At 32.0% G+C, this 17525-nt stretch overlaps 1 protein-coding gene across 2 annotated transcripts in view; it reads right to left on the bottom strand.

Annotated features, from left to right (window-relative positions):
• Positions 1 to 11: 11 nt before the first annotated feature.
• qless (decaprenyl diphosphate synthase subunit 1 qless) overlaps positions 12 to 17525 on the bottom strand; it is an 85243-nt gene continuing 67729 nt past the window's right edge. For both annotated transcript variants that reach the window (XM_031973579.2, XM_031973580.2), the window contains exons 4-8: positions 15567 to 15708; positions 4039 to 4128; positions 3412 to 3543; positions 2927 to 3121; positions 12 to 2263 (exon numbers count right to left, since the gene is read on the bottom strand). In XM_031973579.2, coding sequence (XP_031829439.1) covers positions 2042 to 2263; positions 2927 to 3121; positions 3412 to 3543; positions 4039 to 4128; positions 15567 to 15708 — 781 coding nt within the window. In that variant the 3' untranslated portion in view covers positions 12 to 2041. The remainder of the gene's footprint in view (positions 2264 to 2926; positions 3122 to 3411; positions 3544 to 4038; positions 4129 to 15566; positions 15709 to 17525) is intronic.

The raw sequence follows: 17525 nt of genomic DNA on the forward strand, positions 1-17525 counted from the left end.
AAGAAACAGACTTTCGTATAACGTTTATATTAAAAAGGTATTATAGTATATAATTTTTATAACATGGATTTAGTGATCCCAACACAACAAATAAAATATTAAACCTTATGGTTTACAATTTAGTAATAATGAAGCTAATCGATCTAATTAAGCTAGAAAAATTCCACTTTGATGTAATTCTGAAATTTTCCCTATTATCAACATTGAAAATTATGCATCTAGAGCGTGCTTACAAAAAATCGCATATTTACAATTGCATGTTTACATATAAACAACATTCCATTGTTCTTTTTATAGTACCAGTACATTTATACAGTGCAGCTCGTTTATAAGACTACTGTCAAAGGTATTCACTTCCATACTTAGTTAATGGTCATAAATAAATTATTTGTATATATATGTATATATGTATAAACTGTTTTCTAGTTTGAAACAATAAAATTTTCACTGCAATATACACAGATCCAGATGTTTTATAAATAAAAGTCGTGTTTACGCAGGAGATCGAGAGCTTCATTTACTTTCTCTTTGCTGTCCCAATTTTTATCCTAACTTAAATCTACATTTGATCGTAATTACATGTTTGCAGTATTTTTTATTAATAATCTTACAGCAGTGATTTTTGTTACCTTACAGAGCAATTATATACATTAATTCACGTTATAAATAAAAGTTATTATACATTTATTCCTATATGTTCAGTTACATATATAGTAAATAATATTTTGAGCATCTTTTGCAACTATCAAGGTAAAAAAAACTTGTAGAAGATGGTATTTAATTATCATTGAAAACCTTTCAATTAAAAATTATGGTTAATTTCACAATAATATAAACACCTACTAGTTTCAGTTGTATATAATATGCCAATTCGAAATAATTCCTACAATACTTGATGAGTCAGAATTCATTTTTATGAAATGAGCGAAAGAATCAAGACTATAAAGTCTTCTTTGGTAGACATTCTTCGCACATTTTCAACAAGACATTAAATTATACTATTGTTTAGTACTGATACTCTTGCGATTGTTGTTCTTGAAATATTACATGTCTTATCAATATTGTCATGTGCTTGTATAATAAAAGAATCTATATTGTTTATAAAAAAAAGAATACAAAAATTGTTCCGCAAAATCTATTCCCTCATTACGTGATAAACTTTGTTTGTGATATCTTTAAGCGTGTAATTTATAAGAATATGATTTAATTTAGTGATCTCATTATTGACATACCAAAAACATTTCAGCCTATCCATCGGTAAGAGAACAATCAGGAAGAGTTACCAGTTCTAATATAGTTTAACTAATCCTACACATTATTTTATTTACAGTTATGATTAACAATATCCATAAAAATCAGGTAATATGTGTGCTGTTGAGCGAAATAAACATTGCCGCTCGTTTTTTTACATTTTTTATACGGTGCGTCTCTCTCTCTCTCTTTTGCAAAATATACCTAAGGACTTCATGATCGATCGTCTCCATTATTCCGCGAATAATTGAACACATACTGCCAACGGGAAAATATATGCAAGAAAAAATTGAAACGATTAATTCCAAGATAATATCAATGATAACGTTATGCATGTTTCAACATTGTCACACTGACAATAATCATCATCAAACTTCGCAACTTCCTATATGAAAATTTATAAAAATAATTTCCCGTTATTCATCAACTTTCTCGGTTTTATAAAATAGTTCGAACAATTCTCTAGTAAGATTTTCTAACAATAACCATTTTAAACTTGCAAGTTGTAAACGGACAAGTTTCTATAAAAGTGCAAGTATCTTCAGTGATAATCGATAGAACACATTCGTTGCGTGTTTTGAACACGCACCAGGTATTTTTAAGGAATACCATGAACTTCTCGGTTTTCATATTTGCCCTAGTTATCAGCTTGACGTATCGAAGGTACTTCCTATCTTTTCTTTCCGATAAAACTTTCGGTTGACAATGTTAGCGACCAGTGCTGACATCAACTGTTCACGACTACATTACTCATTTCTCTTTCGCGTAACGATCGTGAATTCTCACATCACTACTTCATACGATTGAGTACTAAATCGCAGACGACCTGCAAACCTTTTTGGTATGGACTTTCAGCTAAGGATTGTGCGAGTTTCACGGCTTCTACGCAATGCTTCCGGGCTAGAAATCTCGTCTGATCGAGACCTTGTGACTTGTGTACCAGCTCGAAAGCTTTTTCAACGTCCCCTGGCTCTTGAAACCGGCGCATGATCATTGCATTTAATTCTGGATACTGTAACAAAAAGAAAAATGATTGTACTTGAAAGAATATTAACTTTCTGCGATCTGAAGTGTTAGTTTTCACTAGAGAACATTAATAAATTAGAAAACGTTAATAAATTAGAATTAAATTAATATAGCATTTTTCTAATTTCTCTGCGATAAATTTATATTTTAATTACAACTCATTGATCTTATTATTTGTAACGACTAAATTTCTCAATTATGATCATTGATTACACGTTCGTCATAAATATTTTCATCTGCGTAACTTGTTTCTTCTACCATAAAAATTTGTAAATAAATATTATTCCAAACAACAAATACTGTATTTCTACTTTGAATTTAGATTTTTGTTATTATGTTGATCTTGCATATATCCACGGTCACAAGGAGAATTACATAAGTCTTATTTTAGAAAGTTTCGAGTTCAAGGTGGTAATTAAAGTACAGAAGATATAACATTTTGCTAAAAATAAACTGCATAGAAACGACTATTACTTATTCAGGCAGATTTTTACATAGTACTATCACTGAAATCAATAATAAAAAATAAACACTAAAAAATTTGAATCTCAGTATTTGAAAAATGGAAACCTAAAACATTTTCTATTTCTTCGTCGTTTAATATATTTTCTAATACTACTTTCGTTCTAAGTATTGGACTCAATCTTACCCGTTCACATGCAAAAAGAACTGGAGCAGTCGCAAGACCGAGTTTAAGGTCAGCCGCGGTGGGCTTGCCCATTGCTTCTAATGTCGAGACAAAATCCAAAAGATCGTCAACTAATTGAAACGCCAAACCAACATTTCTACCATACTGGAAAGCTAGTTCCGCCAGCTGATCGTCAGCGCCTCCTAACATGGCCACCTACCACAAAACGGCTCCTTTTTATCATAAACTCAAATTAACACTAAAACTACCAGACGGGTCAAAATGACCCAATCCTGATGTCTCCTTTTTGCAATGATTATAAAGGTAACAGATGCCACTCTAAGAAATGATTAAAGAAATTGGTTTAGCAACGCGCAAACCGAATTGTAAATCAATTAAAGTTTCAATAGATACACTTTTCGAGTTTTTATAGACGAATTTCAAAATGTCAATTTAACTGCTCGGTAGTTTTAGTGTTAAATCGTACGCAACCGTTTCGAACTTACAGCTTTCAAAGAATTGGCGATCAAACTGGCCGTCTTGCGATATGTTTTCGTGAGGTAGTGCGCGAATCTCTCGTTCTCCGTCTCCTTAGACCCGAGTTGCATAAATTCACCCTGCACCAGGTCCGTCACGACCTGGAAAGCACCTGGACTTGTCAATACTTATAATCAGGATTATATCAGGATCCGGGGGATCGTGAATACTTTTACGTACGTATTAAAATATCAATAAATGTGTGGAACGAGTTAACGTTCGAAGAAGATGCGATAAATTAATAATATCGAAGACATAATTCTATAAAATAATGAAATAAAGATTCGTTATTTGAATAAAAAATGACGAAGCAGTCAGTGAGCCCACTTTAAGTTTAATTGTTTACATCAACAAAACTATTAAGTGACTACATCTAATATTTTACACGTATCATTACGAACACGTATGCTATCATTTCACAAAAAACTATCAAAATCAAACAATTAGGATCCTTTCCTTAGTTTTTATTTAGCCAGTGAACAGTTAAGAACTCTTCTTCTTATTTCTTACAAAAAAAACATCAAAGTTTCTGCATCAACCCAATATAAGAATCAATGAAAAAAAATAGAAAGTTCGAAGGTAAGTACGAGTTTTACCTGACTAAGAGTGAGGGTGACATCGTCGTTTCGAAGTTGCGATATCATAATCGACACTATCGCCAGAATATAATCGCCCGCCATCGTCACCTGCAAAGAAATGCGATTGTTAGAGAGCAATGATCGATGGAGAGAGTTTTTGGACGGATAATAATTAACCCTTTACACTCTATAGGCTCCACTACAGCAACTTTTATGGTATTAAATATTTTATTGAACTAAAGTGGAAGAACTAGTTTAACATTAGAACAACCGATTAATACGATTAATAAGATATTCAGAAGCTATAAAAAGAAGGACTTTTTAACCTAGAAAAAGAACGAAGAAACGAGTAAATCCTTTGATAACTAAAAATATTATTCATTCTATTAAAATTTACAAAAATCGGAAACATAAAAAAATAGACTTAACCGCATTGGCTTCGGAGCGACTCACGTGGTATTTACATGCGACACTAAACGTGTTAAATATTTCATAATTAATTTTACACTGCACAATTCTATCAGGAGTCAACGGGACAACTTGAAATCTGAACTATGAAGGTCATTGATTATTTTACAGTGAAACTTGAAACGAAGATGAAGCGACTACACGATCAAGATATTTTCCCGCACCGTTACCTTTCACCGTGCATCTTTCGAAACGGAACCGATTAACTTCTTGCAAGATTCTATTCGTTCGTTCTGCCGTATTTTCTCTAAACATGCTGCCCCGGCGATCATTGCGTATCTTGCCGCAGTTATGCGTTAATTAATTTACTTCGATAGAGATCTAGCCGTTTGATTTTATTCCGAGAACTCGGTGTTCGCTGGATGCCTGCGACTGGTTAGCGGAGGCGGCTACTTTCTTTCGTTGGTCTTATAAGTTTCACGGGTACGGGAGCATAATTCGGACCACGATTAAGGTAAAAGTGCATACAGAAAGCGTGACATAAAAGAATACAGCAACACCTCGAATACGTTGGGAATCCGCTAAATTAATTGGAATGTTTCTTTCTGCTAATTGATATTCGTCTAGGTTGTTTCTAATAGATATTGTATAGATTATCGAAACACCTGGTCGACTGTGTATTTCGAAGAGAAACTTTCACCGTGAGACGGCCATTTTAGAAAGAAGATATTGATGTTCATTTACGCTGCAGAAGTTTGTAAAAATATAAGTTTGTTCCTTTCTGTTTCGCTAGTTGATCGTTTAGTTTATTTGAAAGTAGATTTTTTTTATTTTGTGCATTATGAAAGTTATTTCTTAATCATAGAATATGATATAAAGAATGATATAATATTATAATGATACGATATGATATAATAAAATGAAAAATATATAAAAATTTGATGCTTTAAATATTGAAGGTCATTATATATCTTTTCTTATAAAATTTAGACTTATCTTTAGAAGCTCTAAATTAAAAATGTAGGTATGGGTGTATTGAGTGGATATGAGTGCATGTGTATCATGAATAAATGTTTAAGATGTTCGGAATATTTTAGATTATTGATTTTACATACATACCGAATGAATTTGAAATATTCCAAATGTACTTGAAGTTAATTAATGGTAACGAAAGAATGTTCCAGAAAGTGTGCGAGTCAAACGAACGAATTCGAATGCATATACTACATATAAAAATTCATTTTCAAATATTGCGTTTCTGAGCCCTGAGTAATTATAAAAGTTTTATCATTCAAATATCGTTTATTGCAATAAATTGTTCTTCTCCTACGAAAATATTAAACTTTAATCTTTAAATATTGCATTTAAACAATTTTAAATGTTCTTAGGTCATCTAATTGTTATTAATATTACATTTAATTGTTCAATTGTAAACCTCTAACTTCCAATATCTAAATCAACGAACATCAATTTCCCAGAAACAATAGAATAATCTTGATAAAACGAAGTATTATCTAAAATAAATTTTATCTAATTCTTACAATCGAATGCGTATTTAGTAAATTATATCAAGGGAAATAAATATTTCGAAACAGATAAATTCAATGTTGACAAATCCAGAGAACAAGACACAAAGACGATATTAAACGAAACATGTTTACCGATTATAAAATAAATAACGGATGTTCTCAAGTTCGTCTTCCGTTTTGAATATTCTTAAATGTCCAAACGAAATATTTCATTGAATACTTATCGTTTTAAATATTCCTAAAACCTAGTGTCAATCAAATTCCTGGCAATCGGGATAATCAATTAGCGATCTCTCATGTTTCCGAAACGTTTCGCAGACCGTCCGTTTTCCCGGTTCATTACAAAGTGAAAACAGATCCGTGCAAAGACAATTAGGACAATGTAAAGAAGTACCATTTGTATCATTGGAATGCAAATAAGCGTCGGACGTGTGCGAGCGCAAATGATGAAGGCTTCAGCTGCAAGGGTGAATGGATCGTCGAAGTTGTCACGGCTACTGTGCGTGTGCTTGCGGTTTTTTCTTTAGTGTTCAAACGACAAAGGAAAGTGTTGATGGGCGCGTTGCACGCGAGCCACAACACGCTGAAACCACACTTTCTTAATGGCTTTTAACACCGCGAACAAGCTACTTACTAGCGCGTCTATTTCTAAGTGTGACTGTATCTTATATTCCGAATGCGTAGCTGCGCCTCTTTGTGTGAACCGTTCCTCTAATACTTAATCAGCGGCGACCGTGGGGCCTACAAAGTTCCGCTTTTTCTCCCATGCGTAATGAGCAATTCGTTTTCCACTTCATCGGTGTGTTCCATTTGAGCCGTTCAACACGGCGCACAGTGCGGCCGGTTCTTGGACAAAACTCAATAACTTAAAAAGTATGAGCGATAGAAAAAAAATGCTTCAGACAAAAGTTGGAAGGTATAGAGCTAAACATATGGTGGCTGTATTATTTTTACATTATGGGAATATTACGAAGTTTTTCAATGACAATGGATATTTTGCGTTACGACTCAAACGTTATGTAAATAGAGAAACGGACTTTATTTGCACAAAATTGTTATTTTTTAAATAAAAATCATTTTGTACAGTAGGGACTATTTAGCGACACATTGGTAACCGTCGATTTTCGTTACGTGAATAATCGAATTTGGGGGTTTCGAATTTATTGACTATGTGTGAGGTAATAATTGTGAGATTTTGGTAATTAATATGTGTGTGTTGAAATGATTCGATTGGAAATAGTGATACTATTGTTAATTCTAATATAGTGGTGGTAGTAATTTAAATTAATTTTTGGAAAATATTTCTTGCTTGGGATTTGTGTAGTTCTTATAGAATTGAGTATAATTATGGAATGGATTTATTAATATTCCGATAGTTGAAAGTAGTTCAAATAATTGAAACAAAAGTTCCATTAATTTTGGGAATTTGAAGCAACTTAAAACAATTTAAATCACTTTGAAGTCATCCATCAATTTAAATCATTTAAATCATTTACGTTTAAATCATTTGAATCGTTTAAATCTAATTTATTTAAATCGTTAAATCAACTTGAATCAACTTAAAATTATCAATCAATTTAAATTATCTAAATCATTTAAGTTTAAATCATTTAAATTTAAATTATCTAAATGATTAAATCATTTCGAATCAATTTAAAAATTTATATTTTGTAATTGTTAGTTTCATTAAACGAATTAGACAATTCACCCAGGGAAAATCTATTGTTCACCACGCGTGAAGGTAATTCGCAGCTCAAAGTATTCACTGGATCATCCAATTCGTTTGGTCCGAAAATATAAAATGCTATCTCAAGCGTTAATTGTTCCAACAACATTCACCGCAAAATTTAAATCTCATAATGAACACACGCAGAAAACGGGAATTCTTGGTAACAATGCAATTCAACGCCGAGATTCCGCGTCACCCTAAACATTTCCAAGAACTTTCGCTGTAACATTTTCCGTCAGGAAACGACGATGAGAATAATACCCGTAAAATTCACGAAATGTCGACGGACGGTTAACTATCCGAAAGATCAGCTTGTTCCGTCATTAACTTGAACAAACAGGTGGACGCTCGAAAGGCCGTGGTACGGCGTGCCATTTGTCCCAAGTGACAATGGTTCGAGATGAGGCTGCCTCGTAATTTCGAGTTTCACATCCGCTGAGCCGTCTCCATCGTTTCGTTTTCACGCGTGTCAAACGCGCGACGATACACGCCGTTGCACGGTACGTGATTTCAACAATCTAGCTTTTTACTGAACTAAGAACGTCATAGTTTTCAAGAAATTGCACGTTATTAAATGATAACATCAAGATTACTGGCTTCCTTTTTTTGAGAAATAATTGTGATGTTGCGAAGATACAAATTTATTTCATAAAAGAGTAATTACTCAATTGTTTGTTGGGAATATTGTATTTTAGGATAAAATAATATGAACTCGAAGTTTGGTAGAGAAAAATTTGAATTCAATAAGTAAATAATTATTAAAAAGATAAATGAAATATTAAATAATAGAAATGTTGATTCATATTGTAGTTACTATAGTGTGATATAAAGTAATCTATAAAGTGATCTATAGAGTAATTAATCTAGAGTAGATTCCTAACTCATGGCAGGTGAGAAACTTTCAGTTTGACGTAGACTTTCAGTTTTTAAAACAGAGTAAATCGAGACCGATGAAATCGCACACATTCGCCAGCCATATTACGAAATGGTACATTTCGTAAAGTGTATATGAATCAGCCCGCTCAACTGCAGGGTGCAGCCCCGGCTCATTGAGACCAGCGAAAAGCCAGAACAGCTGGCGATTACCTTTCAAAAATAACTTCCGAGTAATGATACGAATCGACGTTGCAAGATAAGTTGATCGTTCATAAGGCATTCTTGTAATATATTATACGAAAGAATGTAACAGAACATATAAGAAATCCTAATTCTAATGATTATTGCTCCAAAAATCCTTAAATATAAATATCTAATTCTTACATATAAAAATATAACATTCTATTGAATACTATCAAATTATTAATAAAAACAACAATAAATCGAATTGAACCATACTTAATTATAATTAAATAATTGTATGGATTATTCACTGCACCAATAAAGATATTTTATGGTTAAGAATTATCGATAACGTTAATAAAGAAAGAAAAATGATATTGAGCTCGAATCATTGGAGATTATCTTACGATATGTTTAATTATAAAATACTTGAAGTGCGACATTAATTCTAAAAAATTAATACGAAATATGCTTTTACTAATCTATACATTTTTTACAAGTGTGCTCTTATTAGAGTTTTATGAAACGCACTATTTTCATGGAATGTAATTGCGAGCGCAGGTGGACTTGCTTCTGGTGATTTCAATGCGTGGTAAAAGACTACGCACTAGGTGAACTGTGTTGAAAGAGTTTCGATGGCCGTTATAGACATTCTCATTACACTTTCATTGGGATATAGATTAGAACGGATTCCATGAGATAAACGAAGTATGAATTTCTCCAATTATACTGTCCAACTTTTAATGTGTTTGATTTCCCAACATTTAAGTTGAAGATCATTGACCGCACTTCATGTTTTGAGTCTTATCTTATTCCATTTTCTCAATTAAACGCAAAATCTGTATCATAAGTTTTTTATAGTTTCCGGAGTAAACAGACTTACTCTATCATGTAAAGTAGTTAGATTCTGTTTGACACTTCTTTAAAATAAACTGAAAATGTCTTTAAAGATTATTTAAATATGTTGAAATATTTATAGTGTTATAAAATATATATTAATTTCTTTAGAAGGGTCTTTAAAACTATCAAGAAATCTATTCAATATAAATAAATAAACGAATTATTCTTTAAACTTAAAAGTTTGATTTTTTTGTCAAATTTGTATTTATCAAACATAATATTAAAATCACAAATAAAATTAAGAAATAAAATAATACTTCTACACAATTAAATTGATATCTTGCTAGTGTTTAATCGATTCGTGACCACGTATGAAATATCTTATAACACATTATTGTTTGTAACATTGCAACATTCACTCTTGTACACAAAATGATTAAACATTAAGAATGTTGAAGTTAAAAGTCATGTATTATAAGCACTGAAAGCCAAGCTTCAAATGACTGAGTAACCAACGGACACATGTAATATGTTTCCAAAATAATAAATAAAAAACAATTCATGACTAACGAACCGTACGTGATTTCACTTCTACACAATAATTTTAACGATTTCTTAATCACCACTTCCGTTGTTACACAATTATTTCGAAGAATAATATGATATGATAAGAAGCAAAAAGAAATATGCATTATGGATAACATTTTTTGATAATGGATAACCTTTTTCAACCCAAACGAAATGTTCAGTTTATCATAATGAATATTACTTTAAACTTTTATTCAATTATCAATTAAATAAAATAATTATTTTCAGTAATATTTAACTTGAAATGTTACTTTGTGAATAAATACGTTTAAGTTATCAAACATATTATCATAATTATATAATAATATTATAATACGAGGTTAAACGTTGTTACATTTTCGGATTATCAATCACAGAGTCCATAAAAATCACTATAAGTGCCAAAATTGAAAACTCTTTTTCTATCACTCTATAGTATACAATTGGTGCAATTCTCCTTTTGTAAGTAATCATTAATAATATCAGTCATCTATAATACTGATAATACTAAAAAATGACATCATTATAACATAACGTTTAACATAACGTTAAATAACCTTCTTCCTCTAGAAAAATTTGATGTTTCGGACTAACAAATTTCTACAAATACTCTCCAATTGTTCGACATGTCATATGTATCTCGAGTCATACCCTGTCTCGTTCACGGCCTCGTTATTTGCATGTAACTCGGTGATAACTATTATATATACACAAGCAAATGTTCTGTCAATTAGTGTTCCGTTAATGCGGCGGCGTTACACAATTGGTTAGCCGGGCCATGCTTCCAATCTCCGGTACGGGACTTTCGTGGCCATTTGACGGCTTTCCATTTCTTTGGAAATCGCTAATTTGCTCGTCAAGGCCGTCACACTTTTCAGGCTCACCAGTGAATCACGTGTGTCCCGATAGAAATATATTACACCGTGGATTTACACCGTAAGGTTGACCCAATTAATTTTGTATTGATCGTCTGGTACAGGTTCTTCGATGACACTGTTGAATTTATACAGGTGGAAGATGACGTAAGTTATACAGGATGTCCCATAAATATTATTATGAATATTAACATTTTTATCATACGATTACAAATATCTATTACTTCTATATACCAGTCGAAGTGTATCTGTATATTTGGACAAATGAAAAAATTAATTTAATAGAAAGAAATTTTCTTGGCTGCATTATTATTAAATGAAATTATTTTCTAACTACAATTTTGTATCAAATTATTGTGAATTGCTAGAGTTAGTATTGCTAATCAATGATTAGGTCATTATCAAATATACTATGTCAACTTTCATCTAATGAATGAATATCACGATGAAAAGTTATTTAATTTTTGAAACGAGTTCATATACGAGATCCATATAAGATAGAAAAAAGTCTGATAATAATTTAAATATATGAAGATCGAATTTCCTGATATAAATGCATATATTAATTTTTAGGGTTCAATTTACAAAAACTAAAATCAAATAGCTTGGTGAATCTTGTTTTATCTTATACTATATGTATCTATATAAATACATAAAATCTGCGATTTAATTATAGGGCAATGTATGTATTAAAATCATATAATTGAATTCATTAAGACGGTGACCAAATTAAGAAACGCTGATGTGCATCCAATTTATTCGTCACTCGTTTATTGATTAATAAATCAACGGTACTATTTGAATTTTAATGTATTACATATGAAAACTAGTACAAAACCAATGATTCGTGTTAACAGGTAATTATTGTGTTCTTAATTAAACTAGTTCAATGGGACAGTTTAATGGGACAGATCAGGGAACCATTTAACTCGAAATTTTTTAAACGATTCCGTTATTTGTTATGCTAATGTATCTATCCTAACGTATTCTAATTTTCGCTTCAACATTTCTAGGCAGAATGCTTTCTTCATTTACATAAATATTTTGTAACAATAGATCATTATGTGTTATTTTATTGTCTTGACACATGAATCTGTATGATTAGAAACCATTCAACGATGAGTTTCGCTGGAAGAATGGAGCTATGCGCGAGTTTCGTAAGGGAACCACCATAGCTTAACGCTATATGGTAAGTTAACCTTCTCGCGCTACAAAATGCTCATTTGCAATATTCTTTTTATGCTTGCAACCTAATCCGCAATTATGTTTTGCATAATCAAATTTCAATTTTCTTGTACAAGTACCAGGGAAATCATTGAAGCTTCTCCTTTTTCTTCTTTGAAACGAATTTATATTATGGCTTCCTTAATCAAAAGAGAAGAATGAGAAATTACAATTATTAAATTTCCTATTTCAGTTATTGAATACATATTAATGTAATTTAGTTGTAAATTAAGTTACGTTACATCTTGTTTAGATGTACATATTTCAATGAAACTGACTATTAATTATCGTTGTTTAGTAGGAAGTTTATTTGTTGATTAGTAATTATCGTTGAATATCGAGCGGTTTCACGGAGAAAAATATACGAAATGGAAAAAAATATAATATATCAAAGTATTTGATTGAACTGGGTTATCATTATTCAACGGTTATCTTGTTAAACCTCAATGTTTTAGAATAATTATTTCTAATATGGGGATGTTTTTGAATAATCTCTGTTTAATTGAGTGAATTATAGTAATTCGATTCAGTTGGGGCTCAACAGTGACCCCCACAGCATTCAATGTGTTAATTGTCAAATTAATTTATATAGTACAATACTTAGTCAGTATTCTGTGGAATCATCGAAACTCACAAAAAGTCTTATGGAACAAATATTTCGGATATTTAACGGATATTTCATATTTTTATGATATCAGTAATTAGAATAACAGATTTTTGTTTAAATGTCTAGAAACATTCATTATAATATGAAAGTGCAATTATTAATTTGTAAAATAATTCTGGATATTTAATGCTTCTATGATATGAATAATTAGATCAATAGGATAATTGCAAAATAGGAAAACTAAAACTTGTCATTTTTACGGATTCAAATGTTCTAGTATTAATCACGTTTGACGAGTATATATGTCATTTTAAAGCTTGAAATTCTTTCAATGATGAATTCCTAATTTTTTCACATGAACATTGAATTCTTCTTTGTTTTGCTTCGGTTCTTCATTAAAATATATCCTATATTTTAATACCTTATACATTTCATTTTTTAATTTTATTCCGCGCAAGACGAGAGATTTTTTTAACTAAATTTCACAGTTAACAGGTTAAGAACCACTGCTACACAGTGTTGCAACGAACGTAATTTACAACAAAGGCTTGCTTTCGGGTGAAATAGACCCAAACGGTGCGCCAGGGCTAGATAAAAATCGCTCGATCCCATAAATCATCGTCCGAACGTTTGAACACCAGAACAATCGAGCAGTTGAATTGACTTTTCGAAATTATTCTACAGAAATTCCTATTAAGATTTTCCACTGATCTACAATTCAGTTTGCGTATTGCTAAATCAATTTCTGTAGTAATTTCTCAGATAATCATCTGCTATCTTTTCAATAATTGTAAAAAGAAGAAACCCGGAGTAGGTTAGTTTAACAAATCTGGTAGTTCTAGTGTTAATACTAGACCAATGACTAGTCAAATGATTTTCAAATTTGATTAAAAATTCAACATTTTATTTTGCCCGGTTAAAGTAAAAGCACCAGCAGTTGACTAGTTCAGTAAAATTTTCTGCGTGAATAATAGTAAACGCTTATTTCTTTATTAAATGGGGAGACTATGTATAAGAATACTGTTTCAACTTCTTATATTATGCAACAAAGCGAGCTTTTTTAAAATAGTTATATCATGCAAATTTTATAGATATTTTTAAAAATTCAATACTTGCGTCAGAAGTATTATATTCATACTATTACAATTACACCGCCCTTGAAAACATAATTTTTTATATTTTCCTAAAAAATGTCCAACTACTGACGTCAGGCCAATTACTTGATCCCAGTGACGACAATCTTATTTCATACACACATAATAGATTATTTTAAACTGTATCACTCTACACAAAGTCTTTAATACACAAAATTATAGTATATATTCGCGTAAAATAGATAAAAATAAAATTCTTCGCACAAGACTCTGCCAAATCTCTCAAATAATTTCCGGCGCAAGAGGTTAAGGGTGGCAATAACCATAGTAGGGGTTTCAAAACAGTCGTTACTTGATTCGGTTCGTAGCGCCCAGCCATAAAATAAATTACTTCGACCGATCTAATTGGGAGAATGATGAACTTTCGAGGAAATTTCGTGTTTCGTTCATTCTAGCGCGTCGTTAATCGTGCAATTGATTTTCTCTCCACGCGAGGAGGCGTTCCAACGATTCTCCTTTTCGAAATCTCGCCAAGCGTGGCATCGGGTACGCACAGACCAAACCAAGGCGACCCGTTTCCGGTTCCAGTCCAAGAAAGCGTGCACGGTCGGCACAGCGGCAGACGTGAATCGCATTAGCCTCCTTCCTCCTCCGGTATTTCAGAGAGAGAGTTTCTGTCTTCATCGATCGGTGCCCCGGACATATCGGCAATGTATCGAAATTCACGGTGCATCGTGTGAAATCCTAAATGCGGATGATGCCCGGTAATCGAATGAGAATCGATCGCTCCGATACCGAATCGACCGGAGAATCTATAATCGCCCTCTCGCATCTGTACCAAGTACTGTGGAATCGAGTTATCGGCGAGTAAGAAGTTTCGAATTGAAAATCATTATTTGTGTAACAATTGACCGATTGTCGCATCACATAATTCAGACAACGGGTATTAGAAAATATTGGAAGCTTTTTCATTTGACTTGAAGCATTTTTACAACTTGTACGACGATTTCGTGGCTATTTATGTCCAAAAGTAAAAAAGGTAAGTCATAACAAATTATTGCTTAACTTGTTACCTGTGGAATTTAATTTCAGAAATCTCCGATAATGCTCGCAATGAAATCAAATGATGAAGTGTATACTCGTCTAATGCAGGTCAAATGCGCCTATAATATATTCTAACCAAAAATTAAAGCAAAACGGAGGAGAATTACATGTTTGTCTGAAGAAATAAAGAATTGGTCGTTGAAGAAATTAGTGTCATTTTGATGTTAAGATGACGTGTATACTCATCGAACGCAGTTAACTGGTTAAAAAAATGAAACGTGATCAAGATCAGTTATTTTCATCTGCGAGGATCGATAGAACTGAATATTACGATATTCAAAACGACGAAAAAAGAAGAAGGAATGGTTCAATGATCGACAACCTATTTCTCCTTGACGAATATGAAACGTGTAATGGGATTGATCTCTAGACAATTTTTTTTCGTTGATATCTCAAGGTATTCTAGTTTTGAGGAACGCCTCCGTCATCAACGGTTAATCATTAGTGAATCAGCCGAATTTGAAATACGTTGAACTCGGACTTTGAGCCGGAAGGACACGTGGATCTTACCTCTTTTTGGCTCCACACAACGTTCACTGAAGGTTTGCCACGGCGGAAGTCTGGCTGGTCGATTACGTCGTCGTGTATCAAGGAGGCGTTGTGGATCATCTCGGAGATCATCGCTACCTGCCGCTGCGACGCCAAGAGATCGCTGAAACAGGATGATTCCGTTTTTGATGGATCAATCCATTGCTCTTAATCTGTTCAGCTGATCGACGAGTTCAATTAACAGTGAATGATCTTATACAAGATTAAATATTTAAATATTAATTATTATATTATTGTACAAGACTGTTTGAAGTATTATTTAATACTATTTTATTGAATATTAAATACTAAACAAGTAAATATTATTTAAATATTTATTACTTCAAATATTATATTATTGAAATTATTTAATTATTAAGATATTAGTATATTGCATTAGAAATTTTCAGATTTTTTAATTATTTCAAATATTAGTGTCAAAGTGTGATAAATTGATGCTCTAGTAATCTAATCTTATGAAGTTTCTCGACATTTTTATTACAAATTCAATTGCTTTTTCGAATAAGCAGTTTAACAAGTCAACCTTGTTATAAATTTTATGCTCCCATAAAAACTTTTTGGCCATAACTTTCAATATTCCTTATGTTACCATCTTAAGTTATTAACAAAGATAATATTACAAGTTCCTTTTCCTTTCCTCAAGTAGAAAAATTATATCACTCCATAAAAACTTATTCTAAATAATCCATATTATTAAAATGAAACACAAAGATATTTTTAATTTTCACCAAGAGACAGCTTTCCTTGATATGCAGCGCGATGACCATTTTAACGCGCTCGCTGCCGATGACGTACCATTTACGTCATCGCATGCGTATAAATTATCTCGAGCCGCGTAATCTATTACAAAAGATAATAAAATTGTGTTGGCAGTGGACGCATTGAACCTTATTTTCCGTATACTTTGAACAAATAAAAGATCGCAGAACGGTTACTGGTTATTGATCGATGTCTTATTTGTCACCGCGGTAATTTACGCGCGAACGAACGTCAGATCGAATGATTTAATCTACGTGTGTGCGACGGATAAGCTTTCTTCCTCCGGATTCGCACGAAAAAAGGATTGACTCGACCGATAGATGTGGACAGACATTAATTCTCGCTGAGAAGAGAAAGGAATGGCAATAAACGTTAAGTCAACGCGCTGCAATTACCTCTGTCGCGTCGGCTTAGGTTTAGTAGATTACTATATCCATTACTCTTGACACACATACACCGTGTCCAATTAATAAGATGTGAAAGACCAACGACGTGGCTTGGACCTGTTTAACGACACATGACGGTTCTACGAGGCACTCTTAATGGCGTGCATCGTGAAGTGGCTTTAATGATGAAATTCGTCTTTGATAATCATAATGCGGTTTACTGGGAATTCAATAGAATCGAGTGTACAACTATATGGAAGGAAGTAACTATATTGATTTGTGCATTTTTAATAATTCTTCTTCGATGTTTCGTATTTTCTGATTTTAGGTATATAATATTATTTGAATTTATAAATATAATAGATTGTGCTTTTTTGTTTATGTCGAATGTGATGGTAAAATATAAGAAAATACAGACTGTGGACATATTCTTTTTATCCCTTTTTTTCGTAGATTTCTCTTTGTTTAACAGAATTATTAGAAATTTGATAAGTGTATTTTATGTGCTATGTAAAATTTTTAGGTTCCGTATATTTCTTCGCATTCACTTGCACAGGAGCGAATTTTTATGTAATACTGTTTTTGGCCTTTGATAAATAACTTGAAAAATTATTATATTATAATAAAGTATATTATACTATATAATATTTCAAAAAAGTATATTATACTACATGATATTATAAAGAAGTATATTATATTATATCATATTACAAAGTATACTACAACTATATTATTAAAAAAATTAGGTGGAGAAAGTAAAAGCCTTCGATAAGAA

Source organism: Nomia melanderi, chromosome 13 (genome assembly GCF_051020985.1).
Source record: "Nomia melanderi isolate GNS246 chromosome 13, iyNomMela1, whole genome shotgun sequence".
NCBI lineage: Eukaryota > Metazoa > Arthropoda > Insecta > Hymenoptera > Halictidae > Nomia > Nomia melanderi.